A 20,646-nucleotide genomic window follows, 5' to 3' on the forward strand; every position below is an offset into this window, starting at 1 on the left:
ACATGAGCTGACTGCCCAGCTCTTACAGCCTCGTCTCACAGCCGGTTGCAGTCTGCTCTTTCGATTTGTGTTCATTGAGGTTCTGAGGCTCTTTCCAAAATCTCACCGTTTTCCTGTTGCATTTTCTTGAGACAAGCATGCAAATGCTTCTGATCAAGAAAATCCCAGCTATGACTGAGAAGTAGCTGCCATAAATTAAAAACTAGAGGAAGGGAAGAGGAGAAAAAAAAAAAAAAAAGCAGAAAAATTGATGAAAAACACATGGTTGAGAAACTGCTTCTCCTAAAAATGACACAGTGTTGTTTACCTATGTCCTGGCATAGTTTCAGTGTTTCAAGTTTTTGCTTTGTCATTAAGCAAAATGTTAGCTTTTCCAGAAGGCAGTACTTTGAAGAATGGAGAACTGCCACGTTGTTCCCAATCCTCATGCTTCCTATTAAGCATCAGAGGGGGGAAGGGATAGGAACAGGATTTTTTTATATTATTGCGAAATGTAGAGGCAGCATGGCCATTACTCACACAGTAATGAATCATGCAAGTGAAGAGTCTGAATTAGTCCTTTTCCTGCTCTTACTTGCACATTTCACTGGGATCACCACATTGGCTTCAGTAAATGTAATACAAATTTAAATCAATATTTCCAACAACAGCGGCCTATTTATGAAGCCTTTTTATGAAGTCTGTGGGTGTTCCTGTCCTTAATCTTCAAGACTTAACCTTTAATCTTTCATTTAATCTTTCATCTATGCAAGTAACTTTTGCTATCTCCATGCAGAACATCTGGATAGTTTTAATTTTCTTCAAATCCATGGGAGCTGGAAGTTACCTCAGCCTCTCAGATGCCAACTAAGAAAATGCAGAAGTTGGTAAATTTCAACTGACTGTTGTGAGTGGAATTGGTCTGATTGAAGTTGTGGACACTGATGTGGGAGAGGATATCCCATGCCAAATTGAACGGCCAAACCATGGGCAGTGACACATTACTTATCTTGAGCTTTCGATCAGGTTTACTGTTGAGCTGCAATTAGAAGGCAAGTGTCCTTGAACTGAAGTAATTTCAATAATCCATGCTGTCTCGTGGTCTTGAGCTCCCCTGACAATGTGGGATTATGTTGATTCAACAGAAAACCAGCCTAATTTTTTGGGCAGAGGATGCTATTCAGTGCCCTATGAACTAGCAAAAGCTAGTGAGGTATCAGGGCTAAGTTATTTAAGGTGTGGAGTCATCACCCTTAAAAAGTTGTTTCTCATCATTAGAAATCTTAAATGCTGCACTAAAAGGCAAATAGGAAGGCAAACAGCAGATATGCTGCCTTGATTTCTATAGAAGAAAGGGAATTAAATTATCCTTTGCACTACAATTTCTTTTTGTAAACTTCTGAAGATGAATTGGCTAAATAATGAAAGGGAGGAAAGTTAACAAGCGCGTACCTGAGTCACGATGTCCAGTCCCAGGCCTTTTGAGTCCACAGCAACTACTGTAAGGATGGTCTGAATCACCAGTGCAGTGAAGTTGTTCAGCCCAAACATCAAAGCATAGCGCTCCATGCTCAGGTTAACTGCGATCTGGAACCTATGTTGAGGAGGGTAGGTGCTATGGTTTCACCCAGCATGCAGCTCAGTACCAAGCAGCTGTGTGCACATTCCTCCTCCCCCAGTGGGATGGGAGGGGGGGGAGAGAATCAGGAAGGGAAAATTAGAATTCATAGCTTGAGATAGAGACTATTTATTAAAGCAAGAAAGAGAAATAATGGTAATGGTTATAGTTATACCTTCTGACCAAATTTTCTGATGTAAATATTGTTTTGGCAATAGCCTTTCATAGCAATATTTACCTCCCAAGTTTCTATCTGAACAAATATCCCCACAGAATGCTTTGAACGGATTTTTTGCAGCTTTTTGATGCAAGTTTTTATTTTTTCTATAGAATATGTTGAAGTAGTTCAGGTGTGATCCATTATAATATACTAAAAATCCACCAAAATATAAGTGGAGGAATTAATTGACTTTGTTTAAGATGGGTGTTGTTTTGTCATGTCCTGTAGTTTTAGCAGCTTTTTCTTTCTTTCTCTTTTTTTTTTTTTTAATTGACTGGATCGTTATGGGTTTTGACACAAAAGTGCATCTGCTATTTGTTTAAGAAGTAGTATGGTAAAATGTTGTGCTAAAGACAATCTATCAATATAATAAATGGTGTAATCAAAATGTTTTGCATATATTACATTTTCAGTTTCTGACAACAAAATAACTTGATCTCATTAGATGTCTTGTTTGAGTTTAAATGCCCCGTACTCTTTTATTTCTTGTTTACATTCTAATATCATTGAGGATTATATATATCAGCAAAGTGGTCTGGACATAAGGGGATTTTGGAAGATGGTTTTCCATATCTGTTTTTCCAAGATGGTTGTGCTGTCCCTCTGGTTCACTTTGCATCTCCTATGTCAGTATATGTGGAAGGGGAAAGTAACTTACACTTTGCTGTTATTGTGGCCTTTAGTAATAAGCATACCTTATACTGTGTTTAACTTCTGCATAGGCAATTGTTGAGTGCGCTTTTAGTAACTTTTATTTATATTTGTTTAGAAGGTTACTTAGAACATAAGTAGACATTTAAGCGTCATTGTCTTTACCTGAACACTTACATCTAGTATTAGATGAGAGTAAAAAGAGGGATGTCCAAAGTAAACTTAAAGTATTGTAAGTATTATGCATGTCATGATAGCTGTAAGAGTTTATACTTACGTTGCTATTGTTATAAGGAGCATATAGCTTGCCTTGAAAATTAGGTAGCTGGCATAGCACAGCCAGATATTGGTAGTAAAGTGCATGAGAAATAAAGAAACAGCATCCATTGTGGAGAAGATTCCTAATGCCAGTTCTCCAAATAGGTCCCAGTTCATTTTCACATATGCTACCGTGAAAGATGTTACTGAGCCTAGAAAATAAATAATAATTAAAAAAAGAAGCAATCGGGATATCTGTTATATTAACTATATCACTATATAAGTAAGGTAAGGCTTGCCACCCTCACCTGCCAAAAGGCGGCACTGAATAATGAAGTAGACTAGTTCTGAAATTGTGCAGATGACTGGCTGTTTTTAGACAACAGTGTGAAGTATCTGCCATTCTTTTCTTAGTGTTTTATTCCATTTCTTGGATAAACTGTTCTGTGTAAGGATTCATTATTTATCTGTGTGTACACAGCATGCGCTTCTAGGAAGAGAATTAGGAACATTGTTTGGAGCTTGAGGAACAATTCTTCCAGTTGCCATGAGCTTACACAATAGACAAGCTAGCAAGCTGTTACCTTCTAGGTCAATAGTTTAGGTCTGTGCAGCTCAGTAAGGAGCTAAGATACCCAAAAAAGGAGGAATTTTGTGAAATATCAAGTGAATATACTCAGGAAAAAAAAATTGAGAAAGGGTAGGTACTACTTGATCTTGGTGGGTTTCCTACAGAAACACATCTATTTTGAAGGTAAGCCATCCAAATAACCACCTTATGGGATCTCATACAATTTAAAAACTTCTACAATGAGAACTAAGCATTGCCATGAGAAGAGGAATTCTTCATGGAGTAGGCACTGTAGGAGTTAAGTGTTTTTAGTGTCATTCAGTTGGTTTACGTTAGCTGCCTACCTCCAGACGAGAGTAATTTTTAATCTGAGAAGTATTTATTTCCTCTTAATGACAGTAAGGGTAGTGAATGGCCAGATACAATGAAGATATATTTAAATTCTCTGTTGGATCACATTCCAATTACCTCTACAGCATCACAATATGAATGTGAAACACTGCCAAGCCAGAGTGGTATCGTCTTCTGTTGCCTTTGGATAATGTTACTTTACTTGTGCAGTGTGGACATCTGCTCCTGCTGCAAGAGTAATTGTTAACATCCAGTACCATTGCAAACTGAGTAAGCACTTCTTTTTCCTATAAACCTCCATATCTTGAAATGACTGAAATTTTTTGCTTCCTGCTGTGCAAGAACATTTCACTAGAGACAGCTCTTAATGAGAGGTTTATGCTCTTCATGTGTAAAATATTTATGGAAAACTCATCTTTATGCTATTGCTATGGGAACTGTAGCATTACTTGGTTGGCAGAGAGGTTGTGGGGAGAATAGAAAACAGAATTCAAAACCCTGTCAAAAGAGACATGAGTGCCATCAAATGAATGTAAGATTCATGGGTCATACACTTAATGCATACTGGTAGGATAAAGTTTGTTGCCCCAGTTGAATAATAGCTTTGCTCATATGTGCACTGTTTCGTACATCATAGGACCACAACTTGAATGCACAACTTATATACTGTTTTCCTGCGGTATCTGCAATGAAAAAGAATTGAAAAAATTTTCTAAAGTAAAACTTTTGAGGCCACATTTGATTGATTCTTAGAATCGAACTTACTCAGGAATGTTGCCACTGCTTCAACAGCTCCATTGTACACTGCAGAGCTGTGGGATGGGGCTCGGAAGTCCCACAGCACTTGGATGTAGTTCACAACCTGGTTAAAGCCTGCCGTAGCCAAAGCCCACCACAGGGACCAGTAAAGAAGCTTCCTAGAGCTGTAGCAATCCTTCAGGTCCTTGCCCAGCTGCACCAGCACTCTCAGCACGTGGTGCTGGGGCTCAGGCTGCTGAGCCTGCTGTGCTGGAGTGGGTCCTGTGTCAGCAGGTGCGCAGTCCTTGTCCTGTTGGCAGCTGGATGACGTGTTGGAACTGAGCCCAGCCCCAGCTTTGTCTGGTTGTGGGAGTGTTTCTGAGACGCCTTTTCTGTGGAAGAACATGCTCTTTTGAGGCATGGGCAGGAGAAAGGAGCACACAAAGGCCAGGGACACGGAGGCCAGAGTAATGGCATTGAGGTGAAAGTAGGATACGTCTGCTAAGGAAACCAGGAGCTGTCCCAGCACAGCAGCAAGGGTGGCTGCAACAAGAGTGATACTCCTGCAATAGCTCGTCACTCTCTGATAGTGATCAGCGCTGACGACACTGTAGATGTAGGCGTAGTAGGCAACCTCGGTGGCTGTCACCATCCCGTAGAAGAATTCCACCAGCTGCATGGCCACCAGCCCATGTGCAAAGAGGAGCAGGAGCCACGTGACAATGAAGCTGATGCCCTGGAGGAGGAGGATGGGCTTGTAGCGCAGGTAGTCAGTAATCAGGAAGACCGGGACGAGGAGTGCCAGGTAGGAATATGTCCAAACTGGGAAAACCTGGTTGGTAACCTGGAAGTGAAGAGGAACTCTAATTCTTCTTGGTGAAAATAAGTTCATTTATTTAAATTGATTCATAGAAAGGATGGAAAAAATGTCATATATAGAAACACTCTGTTCTGAAACATCATGAGTCTATTAAACAGGGTACTGAATCTTAAGATTTACAAACCCTGTTTATGTGTATTTCAGATCTTTTTCATTTATTCCACCTGCAAACTGTAGCCTGACAAGGGTGTTTAAAAGCTTTGTGTAAACTTCTCCATTTCATTTCTTGCTCTCAGTGGAAAAGAAAAGGCAGAGAAAATCATACCTCATCAATTGTCAGGTTTTTATCTGGTCCAGTTAGGTAAGGGGTTAGAAAAGGTTCTGATGGCTTCATCATGTAGAAGAATCCGTAGAGGCAGAGGATCAGGGTGGGAAAAGTCCAGGTGTTGCTTTTCGTATTCTTCCAGCAGCCCATGGCTTTTGCAGCAAAGCTGAGGAGGAGGTTTCTTAGCTGACACTGTCCGTGGAAACACAAAGATGTTTAGTCATTCAATATATTTTCTGGTTTCTCATGCTAAGTAGTGTTCTTTAAATGTTGGCATCTGGAAAACATCTTTCTTAGCTCTAAAGTGAAAAGCTTTCTGTACATACCTCTGTTGTTTCTCTGTAGACAGTGTATATAGATCTGGAAGATCTGTAAATGAGAGACAAATTACACTGTGATTCATTCTGTACTGGCCAAGCTAACCACAGGTAAAGCATTCCTAGATGAAGATAGCTGAGCACTGTGATTCTTTGACATCACGGCTGATCTGTTGTTCAGCACTTTGCTGAATAAGAAGCCTACTTCACAATCACTGGTTTTCTCCACATCCCCCGCAGAGATGTGTGGCTTTCCTGTTATGGAGAACTGGAGTCCAGAAGGTCAGTCACTAACAAATAGTGAAAAGATGTAAAGTTAGATCCTCAGCTAGAAATACTTAGATTTCATCAGAAGTCCAGTTTGGATGCAGGCCTCTTATGCTCAATCTATAAAAAAAAAAACTTTTGTGGTCACTAAATATAATAGTTAAAGTGAAATGAAGCAGATATTTCAGCTCTTTTCTCTAGCTGAGACTTAAGGAATAAATTAAACATTGTTGTAACTTTGCTGGCCAGAGCCCCAGAGAAATGAAAATGAATACGATGTGGGAGAGCACAGAGGGAATGAGTACAGTGCAAAATATATTCCATATTCACGTTGATCTCAGCAATATCAGGAATCTAAACTTACGTAGTCTATCTTTTGGAGCCCTCTGTAGGGTTCCTGTTGCCAGATGCTATTTCTGTCACTCTGTTTTTGGTGTCATCTCTGTTTCTCTTCCTAACAATTTTTTTCAGACAAAATATTGTCTTCGTCTAAAATAGAAGTATTTGTGGGTAGCATTTTCCTCAAAATTTAAGATTTAAAGAAAAAAAAAAAAAGATGAGGAAGGTTTCTTCATGTGGTAACAGTGTCACTCCAGGCTGGCTGGGTGGAGGATCCTCTTGTAGGGTACAAAAGTTACCTGGGGTGATATGTGAAGTACAAGGTAGCAAGCATTTTATATCTTGAATAACTTCATATCATGATAGCAGATCTTCCCATTGATGCATATAGGAATGGTGCAAATCAAACAGAATTGGAATTATTTCATTTTATGCACAACTTCTTGTATAAATGTTGCAGGATTTACAGTAGAAATTACAGCTGCATGTCAGCTCTGTAGTGTGAACCACTAGAGGGCAAGATGACCCCAGCAAAGAAATAATGTGCTAAAGAAGAAAGCACGACTCATCCAGAGAATTCAAGTAAAGGCATTACTGCCCCTCCATCATCCCCTGTTGTTGCAGTTGCTTCTGCTGTGAATGTAGATTTGGCAAGATTTGGGCTCTGCCTAAACTGGTCACCAGAACATCCTCCTACTCTTCTTTTCTGTAATAACTTTTAATGCCTTACAGCACCCTAACACCATATAGATGCTTCATGTGGCACACAAAGGCTCTGAGACAGGCACCAAGAAGAGGAGCTGAAGAACACTTCTAGCACTTCAATGCAGAGCATCAATAGAGGTTAGTTCCATGACATACCCAGTTTGTATCTTTTCCCTTTCCAAAGTAGATTCTCAGGTTAAATACCTGTCTTTTGGGTCCTGATGGGTTTGTTCTATACCCAGTAGGCCACGTGAAGTGAAAGTGTGGCAGATTTCATGGACCCTTCAAAATATCCCATGTCTTCGGATGTGAGTGGGACATGGGCAGGCTTCTGGGGAGTCCAGAGACTGCTGCACTTCCTGGGACTCAATGCTGTGAGCTGCACATCTGACACTGGCCATTTGTGGTAAGGTTGTGCTATCACATGCAGCAATCCTCATTTTCAGCTATGTACAAAGAAGTCCTCAGGTATGAGCATCCTTCCTTTCCCAGAAAATGTACAGTTCAGGGTTAGACACACTTCTTTTCTGCAGGCTTACTATTGGAGGCACCTTTGCTTGACTAGCAGATACTTCAGATGAGAAGTTCTACACAGCCTGGCTTGGCCCTACAGTTCCCCACCAAACTGCTCTCCTCCCCTCCATCTTTCATTCATCACTGCTGGATTTCTGATTTCCAAAGCTCATATATAATCATACCTTGTGTGTTTGAGCCCCTCCTTTCTTGTTTCCACAGAAAAGGTCCCCTTTTGGGATCTACTGTCTTTCTTCGGCTGTCCTCTGTGTACTGCAGCTTCTGGACTCTATTTGGCTTCCTTGCTTTTCCTGTTCCAGTAGTTCAACTTGTTCTGAGGACACCTCCTCTGAGGACACTTCCCGCTGGCTCACTTTCAGCATCCTTAAAGGAACAGAACAGATAATCCTGGCCTTTACTTGCACAAAGGCAGCAGCAAATTGAGACTGAAAACATGGTTTGATGGTTGACTGACTGTGAAAAGCAAATAGGGAAATCCTTTTCCCAAAGATTTTCATTTCTATCTGTTCCAAATGTTTAACAAAGACAGGTCACCAGAGCAGTAGCTATTACTCACGTGTTGCTAGAGTGTGCATTTCCATTTGCACCACACAGGGTAGTGGCTGCTGGTAGCAGTGCGGGATGGAACTGAGATCTGTGTCATTCATCATTGTTCTGTGTCACTGAGTTTCATTCTTCTCACTGGCAACACTTAAGTGGTGGCATACTGACATGCTTGCATAAGGAAGGCCTGGAGCTCTTGTTAGAACATGCTAGCAACATAGCCTGGAGTACGTAAAAGTTTTGTGATGACTTTTTGTAACGACAAGGTAAATGTGATCTGCTTGCAGAGCCATTTTAGCTCCTCTTTTGTATACTGTACTATGCCAGGAGTGCTTTATCCTCCTTAGTTTTCTCTTATTAGCTAGAGGAAAACTAACTTTATTATCTTTAGCTTTCCAGAATATAAATCACAGTTTGGATTTTCTTTTCTGTTGCATTTTCTTTGTTGAATTAAATGTAACAGGTCAACCTCCTCCTGCTCATGAAAGGCTGGGAAAGTACCACCTGAATTAGAGTAGATATCCCCTTGGGAATCCTGCTAAGCCGTTATAGGGAATATGGCGTGCTTGTTTGCATTGCAGTGATCTGCACTGCAGCTCTCTGGTTTGCTCCCTGTCTGTTAAGAAAATTGCCAAACTCTGGGAAGCTTCTCTGGCACAAAGTTTGGTCCATTGTAGCACTTAACTGAAGCATGAGAAGCAGTATAGTCCAAAGGAGCCATAAGGCAGAGATGAAAAGCAGATATCTTCCAGCTTGTGAAGGTATCTGCTGGTACTGTTCTGCTGTGAAATTATTCATTCAGACTGAAGTTCTATGTGAGCTTTGAGGCATCTTCCCCTTTTGATTTTGTATGGGGTCTATTTTTCCTCTGCCCCAGAGATGCTACATCTGTCAATTCTTTCATTGTCATGGAAGCCATCAGTGTTTCTAGGAAGAACAGCAGTTTGATGGTATTTCTGGATTAAACGGAGGATAAATAATCCCAGTGAGAAATGTGGTTGAATTTCTGTTGCAAATGCAAAGCTATCTTTCACCATCACTTTGATTGTTGGTGTGGTTCACAAGTTGGCTTTGAGCTCTTCATTTCTGAAAGGAAAAAAAAAAAGATTGAAACGCATCTTTCTCTGTGGCTGATATGAAAATTTTGCTTAATACTCTCTTGATATGAACCATATGTTATTTGCAGGAGTGAAAGATCACTTTCACAAAGTACCAAAAGCAGTAAAAATTATGACCTATTTTTCTCAACATTGTCAATCTCAATTTACTCCTGTAAAAGCTATAAGCTCCACATGACCGACTAGTGAGCCAGCCAAGGTCCATGGGTTGGCTTGGGTCTGAAGAAAAGTTCATTAGTCTCTGGAGATAGGGCTTGTGCCAACTCTCACTGATTCCTGACAGAAATGTAAAATCTCCTCTTTCAGTTCAGTAATTGCTCAAGTCTGCAACTAAAAATGCAAAAAAAGAGAGAGGAAAAAAAAAGTAAGAATCATGCTTTGAGTAGATCAGGAAGAGAATAAAAGAATCTATTCATCTTCACCTTCAGAATTTGGAGGGCATTTTGGTCATTCACGGATGTGTGCAGTATGCAAATAAGTCTCCTGGAATTCTCTGTTTGACTGGACCTGGAAACTTTGCCATCCTATCTGTGTTTTTGTTTGTTTGTTTTTGTTTTTCTTTTTTGCTTGTTTGTTTTGTAATGAAATACAATTCAATTCAGTGAACACTCTTAAATGGTGCTTTAGACATTCATTGCATAATTTTTTCATCTTCAGTTAAGTAACACAAAGGAAATGATATTTTAGGTCAAGCAAATCTCATTTGAGTTGGTTAATACTTTTAGTTGACTAATGGTGACTTGCTGCGGATTGCCACAGAGGTGGGAGGAAAAACCTGAGAGAATTTATTAGCAACTTCCCATGTTGAAAGATCACTTTCTGAGGCGTGTTCCTTCATATGCTTGACCTGTTTATCCTACAAACCTCCCACTAGTGGCACTTTTCCTTTGTCCTGTTGTCATGGAAGGATATATCATTTCAGAGTAAAAACTTACACTTACACAACTCGGATAGGAAGTTTCAGCACCTCTGCTCTACTTTTTTTTCCTCTCAAAGTGCATCTCATGCTATAGACACCATGGGAGAGTTTGAATCATTGTGGCTGCCCAAGTCCTGCTGGAAGAACACGTGTTGTGTCTAGACAAGTGCACATAACTTGCTGGATGTTTCATTTAATGTTAAACCTCTAATGACATTTGAGAAATTACACATGCATCGTGTTGCTAGCAGATTCTTTTAATAGGTTCTTCTAACACTTTGACTCCTTGCCATCTCAGTAAGGTTTGGATAGCAGTAACCAAACACTTGCAGTTGGACAAATACAAGGTAGGCATTCTTGTCCCAGGTGAGAGTGTAAACATAGTTGTTTCAGAGGCAGCAGTTATAGCCTATGCTTTATGCTGACACTACAGCTATCATTCCCAGGACCCTCAGTGCAAACATGAAGCATAAATAGGACCATTCCCTCATCTGAGGAAGTCTAGATTTAAGAAGACCAGGCAAAAATGTTCTTGTTAAGAACAGTTCATTTGGATTACCAGATTTCTGTCAAGCCCAGAGTGCTTGGTTTGAAATGTCTTGTGTTAGAGCAGAATTTCTGGCTCTAGTTCTTGCAGAACCATCTCTTGTTGTTTCCAGGAGGCCCTGAAGCTTGTCAGCAGTCCTGTGCGGCTGGGAATAGCACATTCCTTAAAATGCCACCCATGGGCCTCAGCTAAAGAACTCAGCGGCAGGTGACAGCAGCTGTCCAGTAGGGTGGCTAATGTCATTTCCAAAGTCTAGTCTGGACAAGAAGTAAGCTTTGCTTGAAGCAGACCAGGGGGAACCTCATAGGAGAGGAAAAAGACCTTGGCAAATGTTTATTAAAGGGAGTTAAAGCAACACTGTTCTTGCCAGAGCCCTAAAATGCCTCTTAAAGAAATCAAGAATTGAAGAGCTAAGGTCCCGAATGTGTTTTAAAGGTATAGGGCAGTTAAGCAAGGTGATTGCGTTATACAAAAGAATCTGTAAGAGTCACAGTGGAAGAACCTAGAGCTGGGGCTTCCTTGGGAAAAGTATAGGACAGAAGGAAGCCCAAGCCAGCTGTTTTAGGCAATCATGGTTTAAATCTTCCCTTAGGAAAGTCCCCATAATGTACCTGAGTAGTACTGAAAAGCTATACTGATTGCAACACTTGAGAAAGGCCTGTATCCATGGCCACTCTGCTAATGCTCTTGACAGACCCATTAAATGATATTAGCTAACATACGCAGTTTATTTGTGTTTTTTTTTTCTAGGTTGGCAATCCAAAACAAACAGGTGCTACTGGAAAGTTTTATGTTAGTCTTCCTGTAATACATAACAAAATCCTGATTGTGCCAAATGTGTATAAAGCAAGTGATAGAGTGCTCTAAATGTCAAGTCTGGTAAAACCTTCAGTCAGTGAGTTTGAGGTCAGCCTAAATCTTTACCACTTCACATTATTTGGTTCTTCCTTCTCTTTCTTCTTTTATTATGTCAGTTTGAGAAAAGAACCACAGACTGCTACAGAAAAATTACTTCAGGTTTTATAAAATATTCTCTTCTAATTTTTAGACAAACATGTATTGGTTTCACCTGATTCATGAGCAGTTTCAGCTTACCTAGAGCTGTGTTTCTAATGAAATTAATTACCCTTTTTTCTTTCTTTCTTTTTTGCCTATCTCAATTCTAGTCTACAAATATGGAAAATGTCACGTCTCTCATTATTGCCAAGGCATAATGAGGCTTTTTTCTACCTCTATGAATTGAATATTTTTTGAATGCATTAAATACTTCAAAATATTTTTAAGTGCAAACTCACATTTGTTAATACTGGAAAGCAACTTGATGTTCAGGCTGTGGATTTTGGCTCCGGCTACTCTCTCCTTATCCAGATCATTGCGGTCTGTACATTTCTGGAATATTCTCAACCATGCAATAGTACTGGAAAAGAACTGACAAACATGCAGAGTTGAAGTAGGATGACTCCTGTACAAAAAGATTGCTCTGTGTGTGTGTTTTCCAGGATGTTATAAGTTAGTAAATCAAGCTCACTTTTTGTAAGCAATTTCCTTTTTGTTTGCAAATGACACAGAGCTTTCTCAAACCATTTTGGGTGATACATTCTGTATCCTCTCAAGTGATTTCTTCCTTTCTTCCTTACCTTTGCAGAAGTTAGGCAGAAAATAAGCAGTTTTCAACTTCTTTAGTGTTCAGAAACATTAATTGTAATGTTTTCTTTGATTGTACCTGAATTTCTTGGATTCCTTCCTTCCTTCTTAGATTAGAAGGAAGATGAAGTTGTACTGAAGCAAATTTAATATAACCAACAGCTCAGATTGGTAGGAAGCTTTTTTTTTTTTTTTTTGCTATTTTTCATCAATAATTCCTACTTTATATTTTGCCTTCAACATTCAGAGGTCTACTTCTGAGAAAAGGTGATTGACTACCAAAAGGAACTATAGGATAGAATAACATTAGTTTTGAACTAGAGAGATCTTCCTGTAGAAAACCAGATATTCAGCTTTTTGTCCCATAGAAAGAAGCAACAGGCAACCAGCACCATGATAAATCAAATCAGACGTACCATGCCCTTCATAGCCTGCACTCTCAGAAGATCAGAGGTTAATTTCTTCCAACAGGCGTATAATTTGTTCATGATTGCATCAAACCATTTTCACTCAGGATTATTTCTAGAACTGTTCCCAACCAGGTCTAACACATACTTAGTGAAAACTGGTTTCTTCCCTCATATAAGGATTTTTGTCAGACAGTCATGCAAATGCTAAACGTAATGAAATCACTGTTGCATCACAGTAACATTAGAGAGACTGAACAAGTTGCGTGTGGAACTTTTGTGCTTGGGATTTATTTTGTATTTCATCACTGATGATTATGCAATATCTAAATCCCCTGTTTTGGCTCTGCTCATATGTTCCTTTAAACTGGTGCCTTCTCCTGCCCTTTGCTCTGTTTTAAGCAATTGGAAATTACAGAAGGGAGTTTCCTGTTTTGTTCTCTATTTCCTGGTTGATCAGATGTGTTGCTATAATTATTTATTTTCAGCAGTCTATCCAAGGACATTAGTATATAATGAAATATCTCTTTGTGTAGACAGATAAAAATGGAAGTTTTGGTAAATTACCAGTCAATCGAAAATTGTCAATATAATTCTAATTTCAGACAGCAGATAAAGATATAGGCAGTGGCTGACATTACTGTAGGCGAAAGATGGTTTTTTTTTTTTTTCAATTCTATTTGCTATTAGACCTATGCCCATATAACAGTGACTATAAGCTGTAGCATACTAACCAGTGATTATAAAATCCCTCTTCTGTGTTAATATTAATGATAGTTAGTGGTATGCTTTAAGCCTTGCACTTGTATGACTTCTGGGATCTCGTAGCAGAACCACTTAGTCAAACAGGTTACCATTGTGGGCCCATATTTTAAAAATCTTTCAAGCTGTTTTCCAAATCATGTGCAGTTCTAAATTCCCCATGTGTATATAGCTTCTCACATGCACAACTTCGCATGAAAACACACACAGTCTCATTTATGGAATTCATGTGTACTTAGGGAAATCAGATCTGTTTCTGTGCTGTTCAGTTCCACTGCTCTGTGATGGGTAGAGTGATGGGGCATGCTTGTCCTCTAGAAATAATTCCCCATTTTCCACTGGTCCAGGGATGTTTATCAAGGTTCAATTTTCAAGTCCCTTCAGAATTTCAGAGCATGGTATTGTGGGTAAAAGCCCTTTGAGATTTAAAAAAAAAAAAAAAAAAAAAGCAGCACATGATGTGGACACAACAGTCTCGACTCAGGAGAGAGGGGACATGGAGGCTGTGGCTTTGCAGCTGGAGCCTGAGTGCTGTCTTCCCAGATCTTTTGTTTTACTGTCCTCATGTTGCTCAGAACTACTGTTTTCTCAGTATTACCCTGGAAAAGGTTCTATTTTCCCTGTTGTTTCTGCTCTTTTTATAGTTCTAACTGAACTGCTCTGCAGCTTCAGCATCTAGTCTGCCTTCACATCATCTTTTAAAGAACATACAGTAGGAATGTGGCCTGCTTCCCCAACTTTCTTTCTGGCCCCTGGAACAAAAACTGAGGAATTTTAAGAGAGGTCGAAGACTTTGTAGATCTATGCTTTGGTATTTTGTCCTACTGCAAGTATGTCAGCAGGGAGAGAGCAGGGTTTGTGAGAGGATCTAAGGAGAGAAATTCGTAGGGGAGAAAGCTGAGAAACGTGTCACAAAAGAAATGTCAGGAAGAAACAAGCTAGGAAACTGAAAGAAGAAAAGGAATGCTAGTCCTAACAGAAATGTCAGGAGGTAAAAAAAAAAAAAAACAATAATAATGTGGGCTTGACTACAGCTTGGGGAGGAATTCAAACAAAAGATCATGCTCAGGGCAGGGTTGTGGCCAGTTAAGTTTTGAAGTATTCAGAGTGAGCTTTCACATCCCCTCCTGAACAGCCTGTCCCAGTGCCTCACCAGCATTGCTGTGAAGATGTTTTTTCCACTGTCGGATACAAATTTCCCTTCTCATAGCTTGTGGCTGTTGCCTCTTGTGCTTTGTGCTGTGCCCCTCCAAAGAGACTCCTGGGCACAGCCCTGCCCACACAGCCCTGTGGGCAGTTGCGGCCTTCCCAAAGATGGCGGCACCTCGCTGAGGCAGCAAGGTGTGGGATGGGTGCAGGGAGCACAGCCGGCCTGCGCTCAGCACGCAGCCCTTTACTGTAGGGCCACCTATGTAGCCCCCAAACTACATCAGTGTTGGGACATTAAATGTGTTGGTTTTGGTCCAGCGCTGGCCACCCACAGCTAGATGTCCAGCAGATCTTTAGTGGCTGCCTGGGAGCTTGCTACCCATGTTTCCATTTTCTTTCAGTGTGTAAAACTTACCAGTTTTTTTTTTCCTCTCTCTCTCTCTCTCTCTCTCTCTCTCTCTCTCTCATTTTTTCTTCCCTATGATTGTGTTGTAAATGTGAAGACAGATAAGATATGGTTATGAGCTAGGTAAGTCAGGACCTGCCCGGCAGCTTTCTTCAGCCATTTGCATTGCAACTTTTGTTGATTTTTAATGACATTGTGCAAATAAATTGAGGGTGCTTTGTACAAACTAAGTATTAAAAAAGGAACGCTTTCCTCTGAATCTGAGGCCCTTAAGATGACTTTTATTTTACATCTTAATCTAATTTCTTAAATCAAATGAGCTTTGACATAAAAGGAGTACACCCATGACGCAGCAGCCACTAGGCACAGCACCAGCAAAGGGCTCTGATATTTACCAGAGGTGGGATGGAAACTACCTGAGGGCAGGGGTATGGGCTGAGCACTAGCTGGGTTACATCATTGCTCCACTATCCAAACTGCTTGTACTAAATTCAGAGTAGGTAGGGGGAGTCAAAGCTGTGGTGAGAGAACTCTGGCAAATGGATCTCCTTTTCAGAAAAAAGTTTTATAAGTAATTTTTTTTTTAGCTTAGTGCTTTTGATGATCATGATGCTAATCTACAGATAAGATGTTTCAACAGTCTTAGAAAATTCTCTTTCCAAGGTGGCTGGAGACTTTCCTAGTTTCGATGCAAGAGAGAAATAGGAGGGTGGAAACAGAGGAATGAGGTTTGAGAACCCAGTGCCTAATTTTCCTATCTTATTGACAGAGACCGGATGGCGTGACTTCCTGCTTAATAAATAAATAAATAAATTACAGGCTGTCACTGGAGAACCATCTGGAAAAAAAAAAAAAGTGGAGATGATAGAGAATCCTTCATTGCCAACTTGACACTTCTTAGTATCTGTTAGTTTAGAAATAAGTTATTCATGTTTAACTATCGTACTTAAGGAAAACAAAAACCTGTCAACCTAGAGTTCTGTCATTTCAGTTGTTATCATTCTGGTTAGGTATTTTGTTGCATTGGCTAGTGCTGACAACAAGTGCATAGAACAGTTCAGGAAGCATACTGAGAGCATGGTGATTTTAGCAGTTATTTGTTTACATGGCATTCTACTATGATACATATAGCAGTTTTATAGAACAGTATGGGATCTTTATTGCCTCTTTCCCTGTCCCTTGACCAATGGCAGTGGCACTGAGCACAACCATTCCTAACTTATGTGAGATGTGTGTGCTGCAAGGCATGCACCATAGCTGTATGAGTTTCCCTGAGTTCTGGCCATTATATAGAGAAAGGGATTTATCTGAATATAAATCTGTTCTAAAGTTGAATTTTATTTATCTTTAAAATTTTACATTTTTAGTAAGGAATAACAGGAATGTACACTTTGTGAGAGGTACTGACAGTCTATGAAGAATAAAATGTATGTAATTCTGAACAGACTATAGCTGCATCCTTGAGTTCTAACTCAGGAGAAACCACTTAAAGCTCAGCTTACCCTATAACTACCTGGAGCTGGCAGTAGCTTCTGTGTACTCCATCTGACCAGGATGTGGCCTGCAGCCATCACATTCCTTTCACGTGGGTCACTAAATGGCACTGGGAATATCACAATCTTCAGTTGCAGCTCAGAGTGTACTTGCATCTCTACGTGGGTTTTTCCCGATCCATGCGAGGCATTTTAAAGTTTGTGTGTTTTGGCTGAATGTTCAGGTGTAATCAATACTTGAATGCAGTTTGGCCTGGGAAGGCAAGAATATGCAACTGTGACTTATGAAACAGTGTTGATGCATTTGGAACAGTACAGACTATTTCCAGTGGAATAGCTCAGATGTGTAACAAATGGGCAGAAAGTGATGATAGTGAGTATATGGTAAAAGAAACTCTAAACAAACTCATGTCCATGCATCCTCGATGGAGCCCAAGAAGATGGAGCCCAATCTAGAGCTCAGAAAGCAGTTGTCTGGAAAGTCTGATGTTACCGTGTTGGCCATCCAGTAAATACTGACTTAGTCCTTTGGCATCATTAAGGATATTTACTCAGTTTCTAATAGTATGGTATACCATACTGAGATGAACCCAGCTGGACTAGACTCACCTCCCTCTGCCCACAGCTTGTGTTTATTAAACTAGGGCATGGAAAAGACACAGCTTCTCTAAGTAATGTTTGGTTACCTACATTTGACTTTCTTCATTTCACAACCCCCACTTCTGCCCCTAAAAATACATGTTTCACCCACAGAACCATTACCTCACAACCTTTTATTTCCTCCTCTTTTGGGTTGAATCTTATAACCTACTTAAAAAAAAAAAAAAAAAAAAAGTCCCCAGCATGCCGCTATCTTTGGTTATAGCATCAGGAAGGAGCACTCAGGTTGTATTGGGCATGATGGAATTTGCCGTGGGGAAACCCAGTGATGATAGTGGAACCCGCCCGCGTGTGAATTCCCATGGCTCTGGCAACTGCTTTATAAGCAGGTGGAGAAGCGTTGAGGCTGGCAGTACAGGCAGGCAGCGAAGGAGCACTCATTGGAGCATAGCTGCTGCTTGGAGTGAAAATGCCTGGCTTGAGCACCAAGAGTTTGATTTTGGCTTCTCTGCTGGGACTGCTGTTGCTGCTGCTGTGCAGTACCTCCCAGGGTGAGTGAGCTTGGGCACTCTGCCCCAGGATGCGGTTCTTGTGCTACTTTGCATCGTGCCAGCTGTGTCAGGGTGTGCATGTTGGCACTAGTATGAGGGAGAGGGGGATTAATTCAGCAAAGTATGCTGCCTAATCCAACTTTTCTGTCGAAGGGGAGCTAGATAGTTAGGGAACTGAAAAACAAATAACCTAGGCAGCGTGACAACATGGTCCAAATGAGTTTTATTGACATGACTGTTTTTTTTTTCTTGTTCCAGCACAAAGCAACCAAGATTGCTGTCTGTCTTACAGCAAAGTCCGTCTGCCTCGGAAGGTCATTAAGGGCTTTACTGAACAGCTGTCTGGTGAAGTCTGTGATATTGATGCCATCATGTAAGTTGCTTTTCAGAAGAACCTGGTTTTTTTTTCTGACAGTCATATATTAACCTTAGGAAGTCTGCTGGGCTAGGAACGATGATCTGAATTGTAGGAATGTGATTTTTTCAGTAGAGAGGGACTACTAACTCACAGGACAGCCATACAATCATTATACATAAGTCTGGTTAGGAATCACTGTGCAGACAAGGATGTGCATGACCCTCCACCTGATGTACCTTGCCAACAGAGTGCTTCCTTGACAAAACCTTGCATAAACCATGTAACAAACTCAAGTGAGAGTTCTTAATTCGCAGAGATCAGAATTTTTTCCTTGATGTTTTAGCCTACCTAAATGTTTATCTGACATCTTAGCATGACAGCAAACATTCTTTTCAGTCTCACAAGTTATTTCTTGTATCTAGCAAAGTTCTTGGCCTCAATAATTATAACAAATTTATCACAATTTTATGTTGCAAGAAACAGTCCCTAAGACTGAAGCTATTATATGTAAGCTTCACTGGAACTATACTACATTGTTCATGTTGTATTGAAGGCATTGTGGAGCATTCCATATCAAACCAATATTTTCTAAAGCAGGTGCTATAGTTTATTACATAGAGTAACTATGACATGTTTTTGATTAAATGCAGCTTCCGAGTATTTATTAGTAATGATTTCTAATGTTTATTTACCAATCTCCTTATCATTATTTCTTTCCCAGTTTCCACACCGTCAGGGGACTGAAAGCCTGCGTAAATCCTAAGGAAGACTGGGTGAAGAAGCATCTTCTTTTCCTGAGGTATGAATCTAAATATCTAAATACTACTAGGCTGAAAATGGAGCATGTATAGAAGTTTTTCTTTTGCATTTCCACTTCTCCTGAAGGCTCCTTCTGATGGCAGTTCTGATCTCAGCCTTTCTACCTCCTGTCATACATGGCTGTTCCTATTTAGAGTTCTCACAGGGATGGTCATATCATGTATCCCTTCTTCTACCCGAGCTATTCCCTCAGTAGTGCTGTAGCTCGTAGAGAGAAACCTGTAATTGATCTGTGGCTGAAGTGATAATTTAAGTGTATTTTCTTGTTGTTTTCTACAGCCAGAAGCTCAAGAGGATGTCAATGTGATATGGTTTCCAGCTGGGAACTAAACGCAGACGTGGCTGAAGAACCACTTGGTTCAACCTCTTGGTTGAGGTTGTCATGTTGTACACTGTTGTGTGCTTACTCACCACTATCTCTGGCTTCTTTGGAACCGTTGAACTTCTGGAGTTGATTCATATTGCATCACTGTTTTGCTTGAATTAAGCATTTTGTTGACGTTTCTAGGTTTACTAATACGACATGAGTACTATTTAGTAAAGACTTCATTAAGCTATTGTACAGAGCATGAATTGTATTAGGCTTATTGCATAGCACTATTGTGTTGTTCAGCATTTGTAAATCTTTGTAAAGGTTATTTATTCTGTTTATTTTGTTACTGCTTGGCACTATCTTGTGCCAAAATTTTCCTTTTAACTGGAGTTAGCATTATAATACTTTTTAGGCTGTTGTTTAAAAAAGTGCTTGTGGGGAAAAAAATGGAAACTGGAGTTAAAAATAAATGTTAAAAACTGCATTGTGTAGTAAGTTTATTTTGTCATTAAAAGAGGTGAGTTCACCTTGAGTAATTATTTCAGCAGGTGCTCAAGAGCAAAGGAATTTATTTCAAGTGTATTCACACCTGTTAAAACCACTGCTCACCTTGCTCTGTTTGCTCTGTGGGTAGCTATGAAATCCATAATACACAGCTCTTTCCGCTTCTCCAGGGAGTGGTTGTATATGAAGATTTTCCTTAACACGAAGACTCGTTTTTAAATCAGTTTCACATTAATGAGACTTGAGGGAATTTCTTTTACTGATTTGTTCAGGAGAAACCTTACATCAGCAAGTTTCTACCTCTTTCACTGGCAAGGCTTGTGATTACAGTAAGAGTCTGTTCTCAACTTAGTCATCTCTAGAGGAGAAATTTGTAGTGCTTTCTTCCCCTTTGAGTTTCCTCACATGTTAGCATAAAGAAATATTCTTGGTGGAGGTCTGTGGCCACTAACATGTTATAAATGATGCATGACAAAAGTAAAGGATCTTCAAGGAATAGGTAGGATGTGGATGCAGGTAAATGGGGGAGACTACTCAGCTCTGTTGCTGCTATTACATCGCTCACACAGGCTTCAGGGGTGTGATCTTTCAGTACCTAAAGGCTCTGAGCAACCTGATCTAGCTGTAGGTGACCCTGTTCATTGTAGGAGAGTTGGACTAGATGCCCTTCAAGGGTCCCTTCCAAATCAAATGATTCTATGAGTGTATTCTATGAGGTAGTCTGTGTAACTGTACTTAATGTCAGCACCAGTGTCAGCAGATAAATGTCAGCAGATGAATCTACGCCTTGGCCTTTGGTATCTTTTAGTCATAGAGATGG

At 40.1% G+C, this 20,646-nt stretch overlaps 2 protein-coding genes across 4 annotated transcripts; one reads left to right on the forward strand and one right to left on the reverse strand.

The window, feature by feature from the left end:
* Positions 1-22: 22 nt before the first annotated feature.
* On the reverse strand, positions 23-7,974 carry THT2L (thiamine transporter 2-like). 2 transcript variants are annotated; one of them, XM_040706053.2, is made up of 7 exons: positions 7,858-7,974; positions 5,858-5,900; positions 5,532-5,723; positions 4,414-5,230; positions 2,746-2,938; positions 1,432-1,573; positions 23-202 (listed from the first exon to the last, which is right to left on the reverse strand). In XM_040706053.2, the coding sequence occupies exons 3-7, from the start codon at positions 5,679-5,681 to the stop codon at positions 23-25; spliced, it is 1,482 nt and encodes a 493-aa protein (XP_040561987.1). In that variant the 5' UTR covers positions 5,682-5,723; positions 5,858-5,900; positions 7,858-7,974. The 2 variants fall into 2 exon arrangements, with proteins under 2 accessions (XP_040561987.1, XP_046754589.1); XM_046898633.1 differs by lacking the exon at positions 5,858-5,900.
* Positions 7,975-9,914: 1,940 nt separating this feature from the next.
* CCL20 (C-C motif chemokine ligand 20) lies at positions 9,915-19,806 on the forward strand. 2 transcript variants are annotated; one of them, XM_046898302.1, is made up of 4 exons: positions 9,915-14,974; positions 18,091-18,205; positions 18,912-18,989; positions 19,289-19,806. In XM_046898302.1, the coding sequence occupies exons 1-4, from the start codon at positions 14,803-14,805 to the stop codon at positions 19,314-19,316; spliced, it is 393 nt and encodes a 130-aa protein (XP_046754258.1). In that variant the 5' UTR covers positions 9,915-14,802; the 3' UTR covers positions 19,317-19,806.
* The last annotated feature ends 840 nt before the right edge of the window (positions 19,807-20,646 follow it).

The sequence above is a fragment of the Gallus gallus genome, chromosome 9 (genome assembly GCF_016699485.2).
Source record: "Gallus gallus isolate bGalGal1 chromosome 9, bGalGal1.mat.broiler.GRCg7b, whole genome shotgun sequence".
Classification (NCBI taxonomy): Eukaryota; Metazoa; Chordata; class Aves; order Galliformes; family Phasianidae; genus Gallus; species Gallus gallus.

Bases quoted from the DNA above. Each gene is read 5' to 3' on its own strand.
- THT2L (XM_046898633.1), bottom strand. From the start codon at position 5,681: ATGGGCTGCTGGAAGAATACGAAAAGCAACACCTGGACTTTTCCCACC. The intron at 5,231-5,531 runs GTATGATTTTCT...CTTCACTTCCAG, and splicing joins AAAACCTGACAATTGATGAG to GTTACCAACCAGGTTTTCCC. The intron at 1,574-2,745 runs GTAAGTATAAAC...TCCTCAACATAG, and splicing joins CTCCTTATAACAATAGCAAC to GTTCCAGATCGCAGTTAACC.
- CCL20 (XM_046898302.1), top strand. From the start codon at position 14,803: ATGTTTTTTCCACTGTCGGATACAAATTTCCCTTCTCATAGCTTGTGG. The intron at 18,206-18,911 runs GTAAGTTGCTTT...TTTCTTTCCCAG, and splicing joins TGTGATATTGATGCCATCAT to TTTCCACACCGTCAGGGGAC. The intron at 18,990-19,288 runs GTATGAATCTAA...TGTTTTCTACAG, and splicing joins AAGCATCTTCTTTTCCTGAG to CCAGAAGCTCAAGAGGATGT.